The following is a 12573-nucleotide window of genomic DNA, read 5'->3' as shown; positions in this document are numbered from 1 at the left end:
GTACAATAATGTAATGATATTTTAAAAGAAAAGGAAGAGAGTGTCTTGAATTTTACTGCAACTTGTCACCTAATATTTTATACAATATTTTATCCCATAAAGCTGGATGAAACATGCCATTTCTTAAACAGTAACTTGCATTTAACCTCAGGATCAATTTGTAGGGTCAAAATCAATGCCTACTGCTTGAAGGCACAATGAAAAACCATTTGCAAAGATCTTCCAAAGTACAATGAACAAAGCACAAGCATGTGTAATAAAATGGTCAAATGTGGTGTAGACATGAGAAGAAGATGACTTTGGGATTGCAGCTGTTGTTTCAAAGGCTCTACGAGAAACACATTCAAAAAGGAAGAAATCTACATATGTATAATGGATTCCCCTTTGTTTCACAGCTTAATTACATTCCAGGCTGCTACATGCTACTTACTAAGGTAAAAGTTACTTTTTTTCCTAATAAATTCCTCTTAAGAGGACACAGTCTGACTACAACTCATTCTCATATAACTACTGAATAGGGGTGGTCTTTAGAGGCCAACCCTGGGAAGTGCTGGAATTGTTCTGTACATGGCAAGAGCAGGTCTGTATTATACAGAACTTAAACAGAGCTCTCCTAGAACTATTTAATGAAGGGTAAGGAGGTAATTTTCTAGTACAGGACAGCATGAATTGTTTTCAGAAATTACGGCTTGATCTTGTCATGTTATATTAGGAAACTACTGCACACCCGATCAGTGAATCAAAATAATTTTTTAATGTAAAGGTCAATGTACAGCACAGGGGTTTAAAGGAAGTTCTTAGTTTTCTGTGTGCATAAAATATATACAGGAGTGCTGGCTATAACAATGGTGGTCTAAGGACATAGGCAGACAAGGCTCTTTGGGTAAATGTGATATTTTTTGTTAGACCAACTAAATACAGTAGTTGGAAAAATAGTTCTTTGCAAGCTTAACATTTTTCCAACTATTTAATTGGTCCAATAAAAGATATCACATTTACGCAAAGAATCTTGTCTGCCTAAAATACATACAGATATTCACAAATATGCACAGACATATGCTTAATATACCCCAGGTATTAACAAATAGACATTTCTGGGATGAATTCAGAGATCAGGAGAACATGTAGGTGGCAATGGCAGAATATTTCTTGTTGGCGTAGCCAGTCGACAAAATACACACTTTGTTACCACACCAGAATCATTGCATTGTAGAAGCGAGAAAGGCTTCTCACAGTCTTCACACTGATGTAAAAATGCAAAAAAAAAAAAAAGGCTATTTCAGTTAATTGATTACACATGACAGTCAGTATCAAGTTCTATTATTCATGCACAAACCTGATTTCTGAGCTTCATGTGCTTTAACTTCAATTGGAGCTCAGGCTCAGTCAGTCCTTGCACATAAAACTTCCTTAAATATGCATTTATCTTTTCTGTGGTTTGTAATATTGCATTAGCAAATAAAATATTATTTCTATAGCACTGGAAGTATGATGGGATTTTAGAAAACAAAGATGGGCTCTCTGCTCCAATCTAACAATGATTAGAACTACATTTTTATTTGAAATTAAAACTGAAAGCTGTTAAAATAGCTCTTTAGTCCCTCCTTTTGCTCTTTTAACTCCATTCCTCTGCTAAAGCACCTGATCCTTTGGATTACAGAAGCTATGAAACAGAAATAAATAAGCAGACCACAAAAATTGCCTTTTCCCCAATTCCTATCATATCATAAAACTACTGTTGGTGAAATCCCAACCCCACTGAAATTAATGGGAGTGTCTACACGTTCATTAAAGTACTTTAGGTACTGCACATTAAATGTAGTACCTTCCATTGTGAGGTACTAGAAAAAGTCTATTTTAAAAAGCCTTTAACGCTCATTACCTAAAGAGAATGTTTTTTGACTCTTTCATGAACATTAAAATAGGCTAATGCACATTAAAGCACATGTGTAGAGTGCCCAATGGAAAGGAGTCTTCAGTCCTTTTCTTACTGGCTTCAGTCAGACAAGGTTTTCACACAGCTGTATTCATGATTGTTGAATTTCTAATGGATCAACATAGTACTATTTTGCAATTTATTATGCATAAAACTTCAAAAAAGAAAGATAATGAAGCAGGTGTTATCTTTTGCCCCTAGGTGCTGAAATATTTCCAGTACTTCTAAAGACTAATAGTCGCAAATCTCCATCAATTGATACTGTTATATGACTGTATGGAATATATTTTTACTGCTGTCACATTAGCAACAGATATATTTAAAGTTTAGAATAATTGCTTTGGCTGGTTTTGAGGACTTTAAGTTCAACAGGAAACTTTGATAAAAAGTAATAGATAAAAAATTAAATTATGGATTATTTTCCATATTATCTTTTCATTTAGTTTTACTTGCTTCATAAAAAAGCATATAGGAACCAGCAAAACTGACATCAGAAATAATTAGCAGGGGACCTGGTAACTGGTTTATTTTGATGGAATTGAGGCTATTAATGTTAATTCTTTCTAAGTGTAATCTACTTTATAATCCACTTTACAAAATCACAGAACACACACACACAAACCCAGGAGTTAATATATGTTGATTTATATTCATTAATATTACTGCCTGAGGTCAGCAATACTGGTAAATAACCAGTTAGTCACTTCAAAGAGTATCAGGCACAGGAAGCCATTTTTTTTTATTTGAAAAGCACATCAGATGGTTTACTGTTGTTTCTAAAAATGCAGCAACATTGGCGCACACAAAATTTTGTCCAAATTCTATTTTTAAACAAAGATGAAAACTGGCAACATTATTTTGAAACTTTCCCATCCCATTTTTTGAAACTCCCGCAATCAAGTACATGATCTCTGCAAAGGCAAGAAAAAAATAAGGTAAAAGCCATGTTTAATCCCAGCATCTTGAAATCATCTCTCCAGCCTTCATATTTTGTTTTTGAATAAAGAGTGAAAGGAAAAAGTAAAACCTGAACTATTTGTGAGCCTCTTTTCCTGTTTTCTATCACTGCAGGTATATGATCAGCCTTTTCAATGTTCCATAATCTCAAAGTAGAATCCTAAAACACGGAAATAACAGCTGTTTAAGGGGGAAAAACTTTATAAAGTAAACAAAGAACAAGTAATTCTGTATGCATCTTACAAATATTTCTTGAATAAGAAAAACATGTTTTTAAGCCTGTCATAATTTTGAAAACATAATCAGTCTATAGCAATCAAAGAAACTGGATTTTTTGGGTCATGCCAAAAATACATACCTCCATGTAACATTTATTTTAGTATTTTCTGTAATTAAAGTAGTCGTAGAACTACAACAGAAACATTATCTGGGCCAATTCTGTACTAAGCCATATTTTTCTCACATAAATGTTGAAACATATAGTGATATCCATTTTCCAGTTAGTTTCCTAAACCACATGTAGATTAACTGCTACCTTTGAGGAAGAGAGAATCCATTTCTTGTTGCTGCTAACTGCAACATCCATCACCCAGTCTCCATGACCCTGCAAGTAAAGCAAATTGCAACCATAACCCAAAGTAAGAGCTTCATTACTTTTATAAGTAAATAACTACCTTCACCATAGATTCAGTCTAGCATACTGTATGACGTACATTCTCTGTGCAAGCTCATTCATCCTCATAGTCAAGAGAACAGACACAGGCAGTCACATCTTTTCTGCACACACTTGACACTGGCTATTTCTCATCTGTGGTCTCTGAAGGAGTAGAGTCCCAGCTAGTGCTAAGAGATGCAGTGTTGGCAACACACACACACTGGCTCACTGTCTAGGAGACTAGGCTGCCAGTGATATCAGCAATTTGAGCTGGGGCAAAGCAGGCCTGGGCTGGCAATAGGCATGGTCGGGGTCCGGGAGAAGGCAGTCCCGGGCTCTGGGTGGCGGTATCAGGCAGCAGAGGAGCTGCCTGGGGCACAAGGGTGCAGAACCTGCAGAGCTGTGTTCTTAGGTGACAGCCAGGAGTCTGGCCCCTGCCCAATCACCACCTCTACGTGCATTTCAGCACAGTTAATTACTCCACTGTAAAATAGTACTGTCCTTAACAGTACTACCTTATGGCAGAGTTCATTAGTTTGCTGTGCCCTAATGCCAGGGCATGTGTAGATGGTGATGCAATAGTGATACTCTATGGTGGAGTTAATCAGTCTACTCTTCAGTAAAGCACGCGTGTACCTGCACCTAAAGTGTAGGAGAACGTTCAAGGCAGCCACCAGCAGCTTCTCCTAATTTCAGGTATAGGAAGTCAATTCAGAAGGCAGGTCGGGACAAAGAACTGCAATGAGTGAGTCAGACCAGGTAAGAGGTTCACACCTAATCACTAAGCACACAGAGATTTATAGTAGCATCCTCAGGTATCTTATCATAAGAACAGAAATCTAAAATGAAGAAGTGACTCAAATTGTGAAGTTATTCAAACATGAAAGGAAATACCAACAAAACTCCTATTGTTCAAACCAATTTTCGTTGAAATATGGGAAGTGTTAATTTATAGGTGTTTATAAAAAATGAAGGAATTAATACTCGTTTGACATGAATCAAGGGAAAGATACATTTAAAATGATGCACACAAGTTTGGCATTTAGAAAGAGCATTTAAAAAGTGCTTTTATTTTTAGTAACTAGTGTAGAATTTGTTTATATAGACACATGGATACTAAACTGGAATTCTCCATAGCTGCAGAGACATTAACATTTAAACAGATGTCTTCTAATTTTACAGGAAATTGAGTTACAGATGGTGACTGCTGAGAACTGGGAAATTACAAGTGGCTGTTATGTGAAAAACCTGTACTGCAAGAAAATGTGTAGCTTGATAATAATGTTTCTCAGAGTCTGAACTGAAAGCCATTAAAGAACCCCAAACTGGATGGGGTATGATTGCTCAAAAACTTTAATTTGAATAGCCATAATTCAGAAAAGCACTTAAGCATGCGCTTAATTAAGCTTATGGGGCCTTGACCAATTATTGATAGTTCCTGAATAGAGAAATGTTCCTGAATAAGGAGTTACATGATTTCCTGAAAAGGTAGCAAGCTATGTGTTTTCTTCAGGAAGCTACTTTCTGAGGTATTTTGAAAAGACTAGCCTTTTCAGAAGTCTTCCAAATGGGATTGTTGGCACTCACAGAACTTGATAAGGGTAGGCTTGATTCTCCTTTCACTTAACAAGGCCCTTATAGCAATGTAAGTCAGGACTAAATAATTTAAAATCAACAGATTCACATTTGCACGGAATTAGCGTAAGAAAAAGAATCATACCAAAAGTTTCTCTTGAACCTAGCACAAAAGTCTACTCAAAGTAATGAAATGGAGATGACTCACTATTCAATTTTGGTAAAGTTTGTAACTGAACCTAGAACAGTACAAGCAAAAAAGTCAACCAGATTCTTTTGTGCAAAAAAGCCATAGACATTTTCAAAAGACAATTAAGCATAGCAATTGCAAATTTTAACTTCTCATCAATCCTCCCAGTTCTCATCAAATCTCCTGGTCGGCGATTGTGGTCAGCATCACAACACCTGCATTGGAGAAGTCAACCTGCAACTCTGGAGTTGGTGTCATCAGGTGGGTTTTGGCTTCTTTGACCACAACTCACACTTCCATGAAAGGAGCACCCTGGGACAGGATGGTCTTCATCTCTCTTCAAAAGGTAAGAGTCTGTTCTCTTACAGATTGGCTGATCTCCTACACAGGGCTTTAAACTAGGTTCATCATGGGACAGGGATGCAGACAACAGTGAGAACCTCGGATCAACAAACCACGAGCCATGCATTGGAACAGCCCACGTAAGTACTAAGGGACCCAATGGCCATCAGGACAGGGGGGCACCAAGGGCACCCATCAGGGGGCTCAAATGTCTCTATACTAATGCTAGGAGCATGGGGAACAAGCAGGAGGAACTTACGTTTCTGCTTGCAAACAAAAACTTTGATCTAGTTGGGCTAACTGAAACTTGGTGGGACCCTACCCACAATTGGGCAATAAACATTGAGGGCTATAGGCTGTACAGACAAGATAGAGTAGGGAGAAAAGGGGGAGGTATGGCTCTCTACATGAAGAAGAAATATCTTCCATAATCAAGATGGGATCAGAGGAGAGGTAAATTGAGGTATTGTGGGTCAGAATGCAAGGGTGTCCAGGGGAAAGGGACTTGGCAGTGAGGTTCTACTACAAACCACCATATCAGGAGGAGGAGTTGGACATGGAATTCTCCAGACAGCACTCAGCGGCCGTATGGTCAAGGGACATGGTTATCAGGGGTGACCTAAGCTACCCAGATATCTGGTGGGAGGAGCAGTCAGCTAGACCCAACCGTTCACGTAGGTTCTTAACCTGCATACAGGACCTCCACCTAACACAGGAGGTATACAGTTCCACAAGGGGAAACACTTTACTTGACTTGGTCCCAGCTACAGGGGATGATTTGGTGGGGGATCTACTAATACGAGGTAACCTAGGGGATAGTGACCATCACTTGACTGAATTCACTATGTGGCATAGGGTGGGAAAGATAACCAGTAGGGTAGAAGTGCTAGACTTCAGAAAGGCTAACTTTAGTGTGCTCAGGAGTTTAGTTAGCAAAGCAATGAAGAACAGGAGAATTGCTGAGATCAGAGTTCAGGAAGAGTGGTCATTCCTAAAGGGAGCAGTCCTAAGGGCACAGAAGGAGACAATCCCCTTGCATACAAAAGGGGGCAAAGGGGCCAAGAAACCCTCTTGGCTGAACAGGGAAACCCAGGAAAGCCTTGGGGCAAAAAAAGAGGAATACAGGTTGTGGAAGCAGGGGGTTGCTACCAAGGCAGAGTATACCTACTTGGCCCACACCTGCAGGAAGGCAGTCAGAAAGGCCAAAGCAGAAATGGAACTTAGGCTGGCAACCAAAATTAAAGACAACAAAAAGTCCTTCTTCAGGTATATAGGGAGCAAAAAGAAGGTGCAGGGTAGCATAGGCCCCCTACAAGACAAACAAGGGCAATTAGGGACAGATGGGGGGGGACAAAGCTGAGCTCTTCAATTAGTTTTTTGCCTCTGTATTCCTGAACTCGTATCAGGACAAATCTCCCAGCTGGATCATAGACAGGCATAAAGAGGAAACCAGCCCACCAATTGTTAGCACCAACTTAGTGAAGAGACACTTGGAGGGGCTGGATGTGTTTAAGTCAGCAGGCCCAGATGATCTTCATCCAAGGGCGCTGAAGGAATTGGCCGGTGGCATAGCAGAGCCATTGGCACTGCTGTTTGAGCACTCTTGGTGCTCAGGTCAGGTCCCAGGGGACTGGAAAAGGGCCAATGTGGTCCCTATTTTCAAGAAGGGGAGGAAGGAGGATCCAGGTAACTATAGACCAGTTAGTCTCACCTCTATCCTTGAGAAAACCTTTGAAAAAATGATTAAGGATCACATTTGTGAGAGTCCAGAGGGGAAAGCAATGCTAAAGGGCAACCAGCATGGATTCATAGCAGGTAGATTCTTCCTGACTAACCTTGTTTCTTTTTATGACCAGGTCACAAAATGCTTAGATGCAGGAATAGAAATGGATGTCATCTACTTGGATTTTAAGAACGTTTTCAATATGGTATCTCATTATATTCTTATAGATAAACTGAGTGACTGTGACATAGATGATTACATGGTCAGGTGGGTGGTAAATTGGCTTAGGCATCACACCCAGAAAGTGGTGGTGGAGGGGTCAGTAGCGACCTGGAAAGGTGTCGGCAGTGGAGTCCCACAAGGCTCGGTCCTTGGACTGGTGCTGTTCAATGTCTTCATCAGTGACTTGGATGAGGGCATGGAAAGCACTCTGTCCAAATTCACAGACGATATCAAATTATGGGGTAAGGTTAACATACCAGAGGGTAGGGAATGAACCCAGGTGGACCTGGACAGGTTGGAAAAGTGGGCGGAACAGAATAGGATGCAGTTCAATATGGACAAATGTAAGGTGCTGCACCTGGGGAGAAGGAATCACCAACATGTTTACAGGCTGGGGGAGGACCTTCTCAGCAGGACAGCAGCAGAAAGGGATCTTGGAGTCACTGTTGACTCCAAGATGAACATGAGTCATCAATGTGACAAAGTGATCAGTAAAGCTAACCACGCTTTATCATGGTTACATGATAGCAAGTGCAGGTACATGACAAACAGGTCCAGGGAGGTGATACTTCCCCTTTATGCGGCACTGGTCAGGCTGCAGTTGGAGTACTGTGTCCAGTTTTGGGCGCCGCACTTCAAGAGGGATGTGGACAGCCTCGAGAGGGTTCAGAGGAGGACCACTCATATAGTTAGGGGCCTACAGGCGAAGCCCTACGAGGAGAGATTGACGGCTCTAGATCTCTTCAGCTTCCGCAAAAGGCTGAGAGGTGATCTTGTGGCCGTCTACAAATTCATGGGGTGGGGACAGCAAGGAATAGGAGATGCTCTGTTTACCAGGGCACCCCTTGGGGTAACTAGGAACAACAGCCACAAACTGACACAGAGAAGATAAAGGTTAGACATCAGGAAGAACTTCTTTACAGTAAGGGTTGCCAAAATCTGGAATGGGCTTCCAAGGGAGAGCAACACCTCCCCTACCTTGGGGGTCTTCAAGACAAAGCTAGATATACACCTGGCTGGGGTCATCTGACCCCAGCGCTCTTTCCTGCCCGGGGCAGGGGGTCAGACTTGATGATCTGCTAAGGTCTGTTTCAGCCCAAACATCTATGAATCTGTGAAAACTCTGAACTTCTTGAAATTCATTAATTGTTTGGGTTCTTGGATATTTTCTGTTAGGAAGATAAACTGATGATAGAATCAGAGACATCCTTGATACAATCCAGTTTAATTACAAAGAATATACACTACATTTTGTTTGCTTGAACACTGTCAAAATCAAACAAGAGGCAGTTTCTTTGCTCAAAACTCCAACCTTCTTTGTACGCAGCATTCTGCACAAAATGATCCCCCCCCCTTTTACTTTCTCTCCAGTCCCCATTGCTTTCTCTTGCTGTCTGCTCAGCTTTCTGTTTGCCCCTCTGCCTGTTCTTTGGCTGCATGCAGTGCTTCTGCCGAGTGATCCACACAACTCCACCAAACACGCCCAGGACAACCCCCTCTGTTCATGTGTCTCAGTTTTATGCTTGCTTTAAATGTATCTATGTTCTGAAGGGTGGTAATTTCTATTACTTTAGTTGTCTTATTCCAGAAAGAGAGGAACTGCTTCTTAAATTTATCTGGATTAAGAGGTAGCTATCATATACCAGCTTCAACCTCCACCAAAACAATGTTACTGCATAACTTTACAAAACTGTTTAAAATTACTGCTCTTGTGCACAAAGCCATAACAATTGCATCTATAAATAAAATGAACACATTTTCAAAAACAAAGTTTTAAAATTCTAGAGTAAGCTGTGCTAGTACCACTGGAGTTAAAATTTTACTGCCAATATCATAGTATACTAAATTCACTACGGCTGCTAGATTATATTGACGCTCTTTACAACCCATATGCACAAGTTACTAACATTAGATACCTGAAGAGCATTTCAAGTGATTGACTTTTTATATTAAAAGTCATAGAGTTTATTCTTAAGCATCACAGCTGCCAGATCAAAATCATGATGTAATAATGATGATCAGTACTCTCAAGCTCCGTTCAACAATTTTTCACTTAAAATAAGAATTTTTTTTATTTAGACTCTGGTTTCAGAATGCGATTTCTTTGAAGTCTCTATAGCCAGTCTCTATGGGCACCCATACACATGACAGAGCTCTGCTCCAACACGTGCTAATTAGCACACATCGGAGCAGACTCATTTAATCAAGTCTGCTGGAGCGTGCTAATTAGCACACTCCAGCAGCCTCCATGTCACATATATTCAGTATCCCCACATTTCAAAATGGTGGTGGGAGTGCTTCAACTACAGTTTGTCAAACAAGCTTTAGTTAAAGTGCCCCCATCGCCATTTTGAAGTGTGGGACACCGAACACATGTAGCACTGTGGGCGCTTTAATTAGAGCATCTCTCAGAGCCGCTCTCCCCCCCCCCCACACACACACACTCCGGAGCATATGTATAGACACACCCATGATATTACCATAGAGCAGTACTAAAGAAATTCAGTTCCATAAATAAATGCTTAAACTAATGTCTTTTCTACTTTAAAAGATGTAAAGCTAAAAAATTCAAATGAAACCATTAACTTGGTTTTTGCACCATGGTTCTACTTTTAGTATTCAAAGCAACTGATAAACTAAATCCTTCTGCCCTTTCATGGTAAAAGCCACTATATTCTTCACAGTCTAAAGGTAATAAGTTTGTTTCTGTGGCAGTCCAATGTACAGCACATGGTAATAGACCAGTCCTAATGTCACCAAAGCTGGATAATGCCTGAGCACTCTACATTTACCTCATGGGCAGATCCTTTTATTCAGGATAAGAGGATTTGCACATATTGTTAATCTGGAATAGCTACTTAAATTTGCATTCCATTTTATTACAGATTAACATATGTGGACAAGCCATTCCTCTTAAATAAGATGACCTACCCTGTTCATTTCTGATCATATACAATCAGTACTCAAACTTTAATGGGCCTTTCTTGAAGGTCTTTTCAAATTCCTAAGTAGATAACTCCAAACACTAACTTAATGATGACATTTCCTGACTTTTGAGGGCTTTCCTTTGCAACCTTAACATTATTTTAATGTATTGTTTTGTGTCGATAAGTACACATATTAATACACAAATTAGCCATACTCTTGCTTTCTTGATGGAAGAAACAATCTCGCAAGAGAAACATGCAGTTCCAGTCAACACTATTGAACTGGTGGAACAAAAGAGAAATCCAGCAGTATGTTAATAATAGCTCTGACAAAGCAATAATTTTGCTAGTCATTATAACTGAATATGTTATCCCAAGAAATTAAAATTACACAAGTATATGGCATACTCCTATCTATAAGTATGAAGGGAGTAACCAAAAAGATACAGAGATATATACATTAGTTAATATCAAATATACACAAGTGCTGCACCTTCTTACTAAAACGAGCAATCAAATAAGAACTGAATCAATACCTGTAAAGTTAGCTTTTTATATCCTGTTCTTATATCCCATACAGCTATATTTTTGTCATATGCTCCAGACACCACAAGAGATGCTGAAAGACAAGATTAGAATACCATATTAATTTGCTTCCTCATACAGACAAAAAATTTGACTCCTTCCAACAGTGAGTCAGACTATGTTAATAAAATTTAAATAATATACTGGTATTAGTCATGCTTTAACAAGATAGTGGAAGTCCTTTCTGCGGTTTTTAATGAGTACAGAAACCAGCATGAGATTAAATTTATCAAATATATAACTGAGCTTTGAGAAAAAAAGGATTTAAAAAAGCTGTTGACTTTGAAATTTGAGGAGGCATTGTAAAATAACAAAAGTCATTTTTAGGATTCCTATACTCTAGCTACCAAAAAAAAAATCACATGCTTATCACTACAGGTTTTCTTGTAATGATAAGTTTTGTGTTTTCAACAGTTTATGTATATTCACGTACTAGGAGGTTTTCCAAACTTTTCCTGAGGTAAATCTATGTCTTTGACTGCAAAATAATAGAGTATATTCCTAATTTATGGAGTAGACAGTCAAATAAATGTATTATAGTTATCTAGTTAATTTTGAACTGTTGAACCATAACGATTTCAAGGTAGAAGTGATAATTTTAAACACCAATGGTCAGTCAGAGGCCTTCTGCAATTCAGCTACTGCCCATCTAGTTGGTGCTATCATGTTGTATGTTCTCAGTCTGATTTCCTTCCACAGATTCTGTACCTAACTCATTTAACTTAGAAGATTTGGTTCTGAGGTGAAACAGCCAAACAGAGCTTAAGCACTTGCAGTAGTCAAGCAAAGCAAAGTGGTAAGAGGATATTTAGCATAACAATAACTTAAAGGTATTTCCTTCAACTCTGGAATAAAATATCACAGACTAAATCAGAGGTGTCCAACCTTTTTGAATGTGGGGCCGGATCACGAACTTTTTATCACCCAGTGGGCCGGCAAGCCATATTCAAAGATGTCACAGGAAGTGGTATCATATCAGGAAGTGATGTCACGTGACCTTTGACATCAATGAAGTTGCAGGGGTTGACATGGTTCTGGTTGACATGGCATGCATGCCCAGGTTGACATGGTGTTGCAGGAGCCACTTGGCTACAACCGGGTGACCTTGTGCTGAGAAGCCACGGAGCAAGGCCAGGGTTAACCTGGGTCCCACCCAGCCTGCCAGTGCCATGCCCAGGTTGACATGGTGCTGCAGGACCTGCCTGGGCAGAACTGGGTTGGCACCAGGAGGAAAAGCAGTATGTAGCTGAAGCTGGCTTCCCATGTGCTGCTGGGGATGGAACGAGGCCGGCCAGGTCTGCACCGGCCAGCAGAAGCGGCGGCGGAGCCGTGTGCCACTCGGGACTGACCAGTGCAGGCTCGTCCCGTTCCGAGTGGCACATGGCTCCGCCACCGCTTCTGCTGGCCGGTGCAGACCCAGCCGGGCTCCTCCTCACATCCCCAGAAGCACATGAGAAGTCG

General features: G+C 40.1%; 1 protein-coding gene across 1 annotated transcript in view; it reads right to left on the bottom strand.

Annotated features, from left to right (window-relative positions):
* Positions 1 to 694: 694 nt before the first annotated feature.
* WDR88 (WD repeat domain 88) overlaps positions 695 to 12573 on the bottom strand; it is a 25751-nt gene continuing 13872 nt past the window's right edge. Inside the window, exons 8-11 of the mRNA XM_006016628.3 lie at positions 11064 to 11146; positions 3429 to 3497; positions 2964 to 3053; positions 695 to 1243 (exon numbers count right to left, since the gene is read on the bottom strand). Coding sequence (XP_006016690.1) covers positions 1106 to 1243; positions 2964 to 3053; positions 3429 to 3497; positions 11064 to 11146 — 380 coding nt within the window. The 3' untranslated portion in view covers positions 695 to 1105. The remainder of the gene's footprint in view (positions 1244 to 2963; positions 3054 to 3428; positions 3498 to 11063; positions 11147 to 12573) is intronic.

The sequence above is a fragment of the Alligator sinensis genome, unplaced genomic scaffold (genome assembly GCF_000455745.1).
Source record: "Alligator sinensis unplaced genomic scaffold, ASM45574v1 scaffold170_1, whole genome shotgun sequence".
Taxonomy (NCBI): domain Eukaryota; kingdom Metazoa; phylum Chordata; order Crocodylia; family Alligatoridae; genus Alligator; species Alligator sinensis.
Note: the sequence above shows the minus strand (reverse complement) of the source record. Positions and strands in the feature narration are given on the sequence as shown.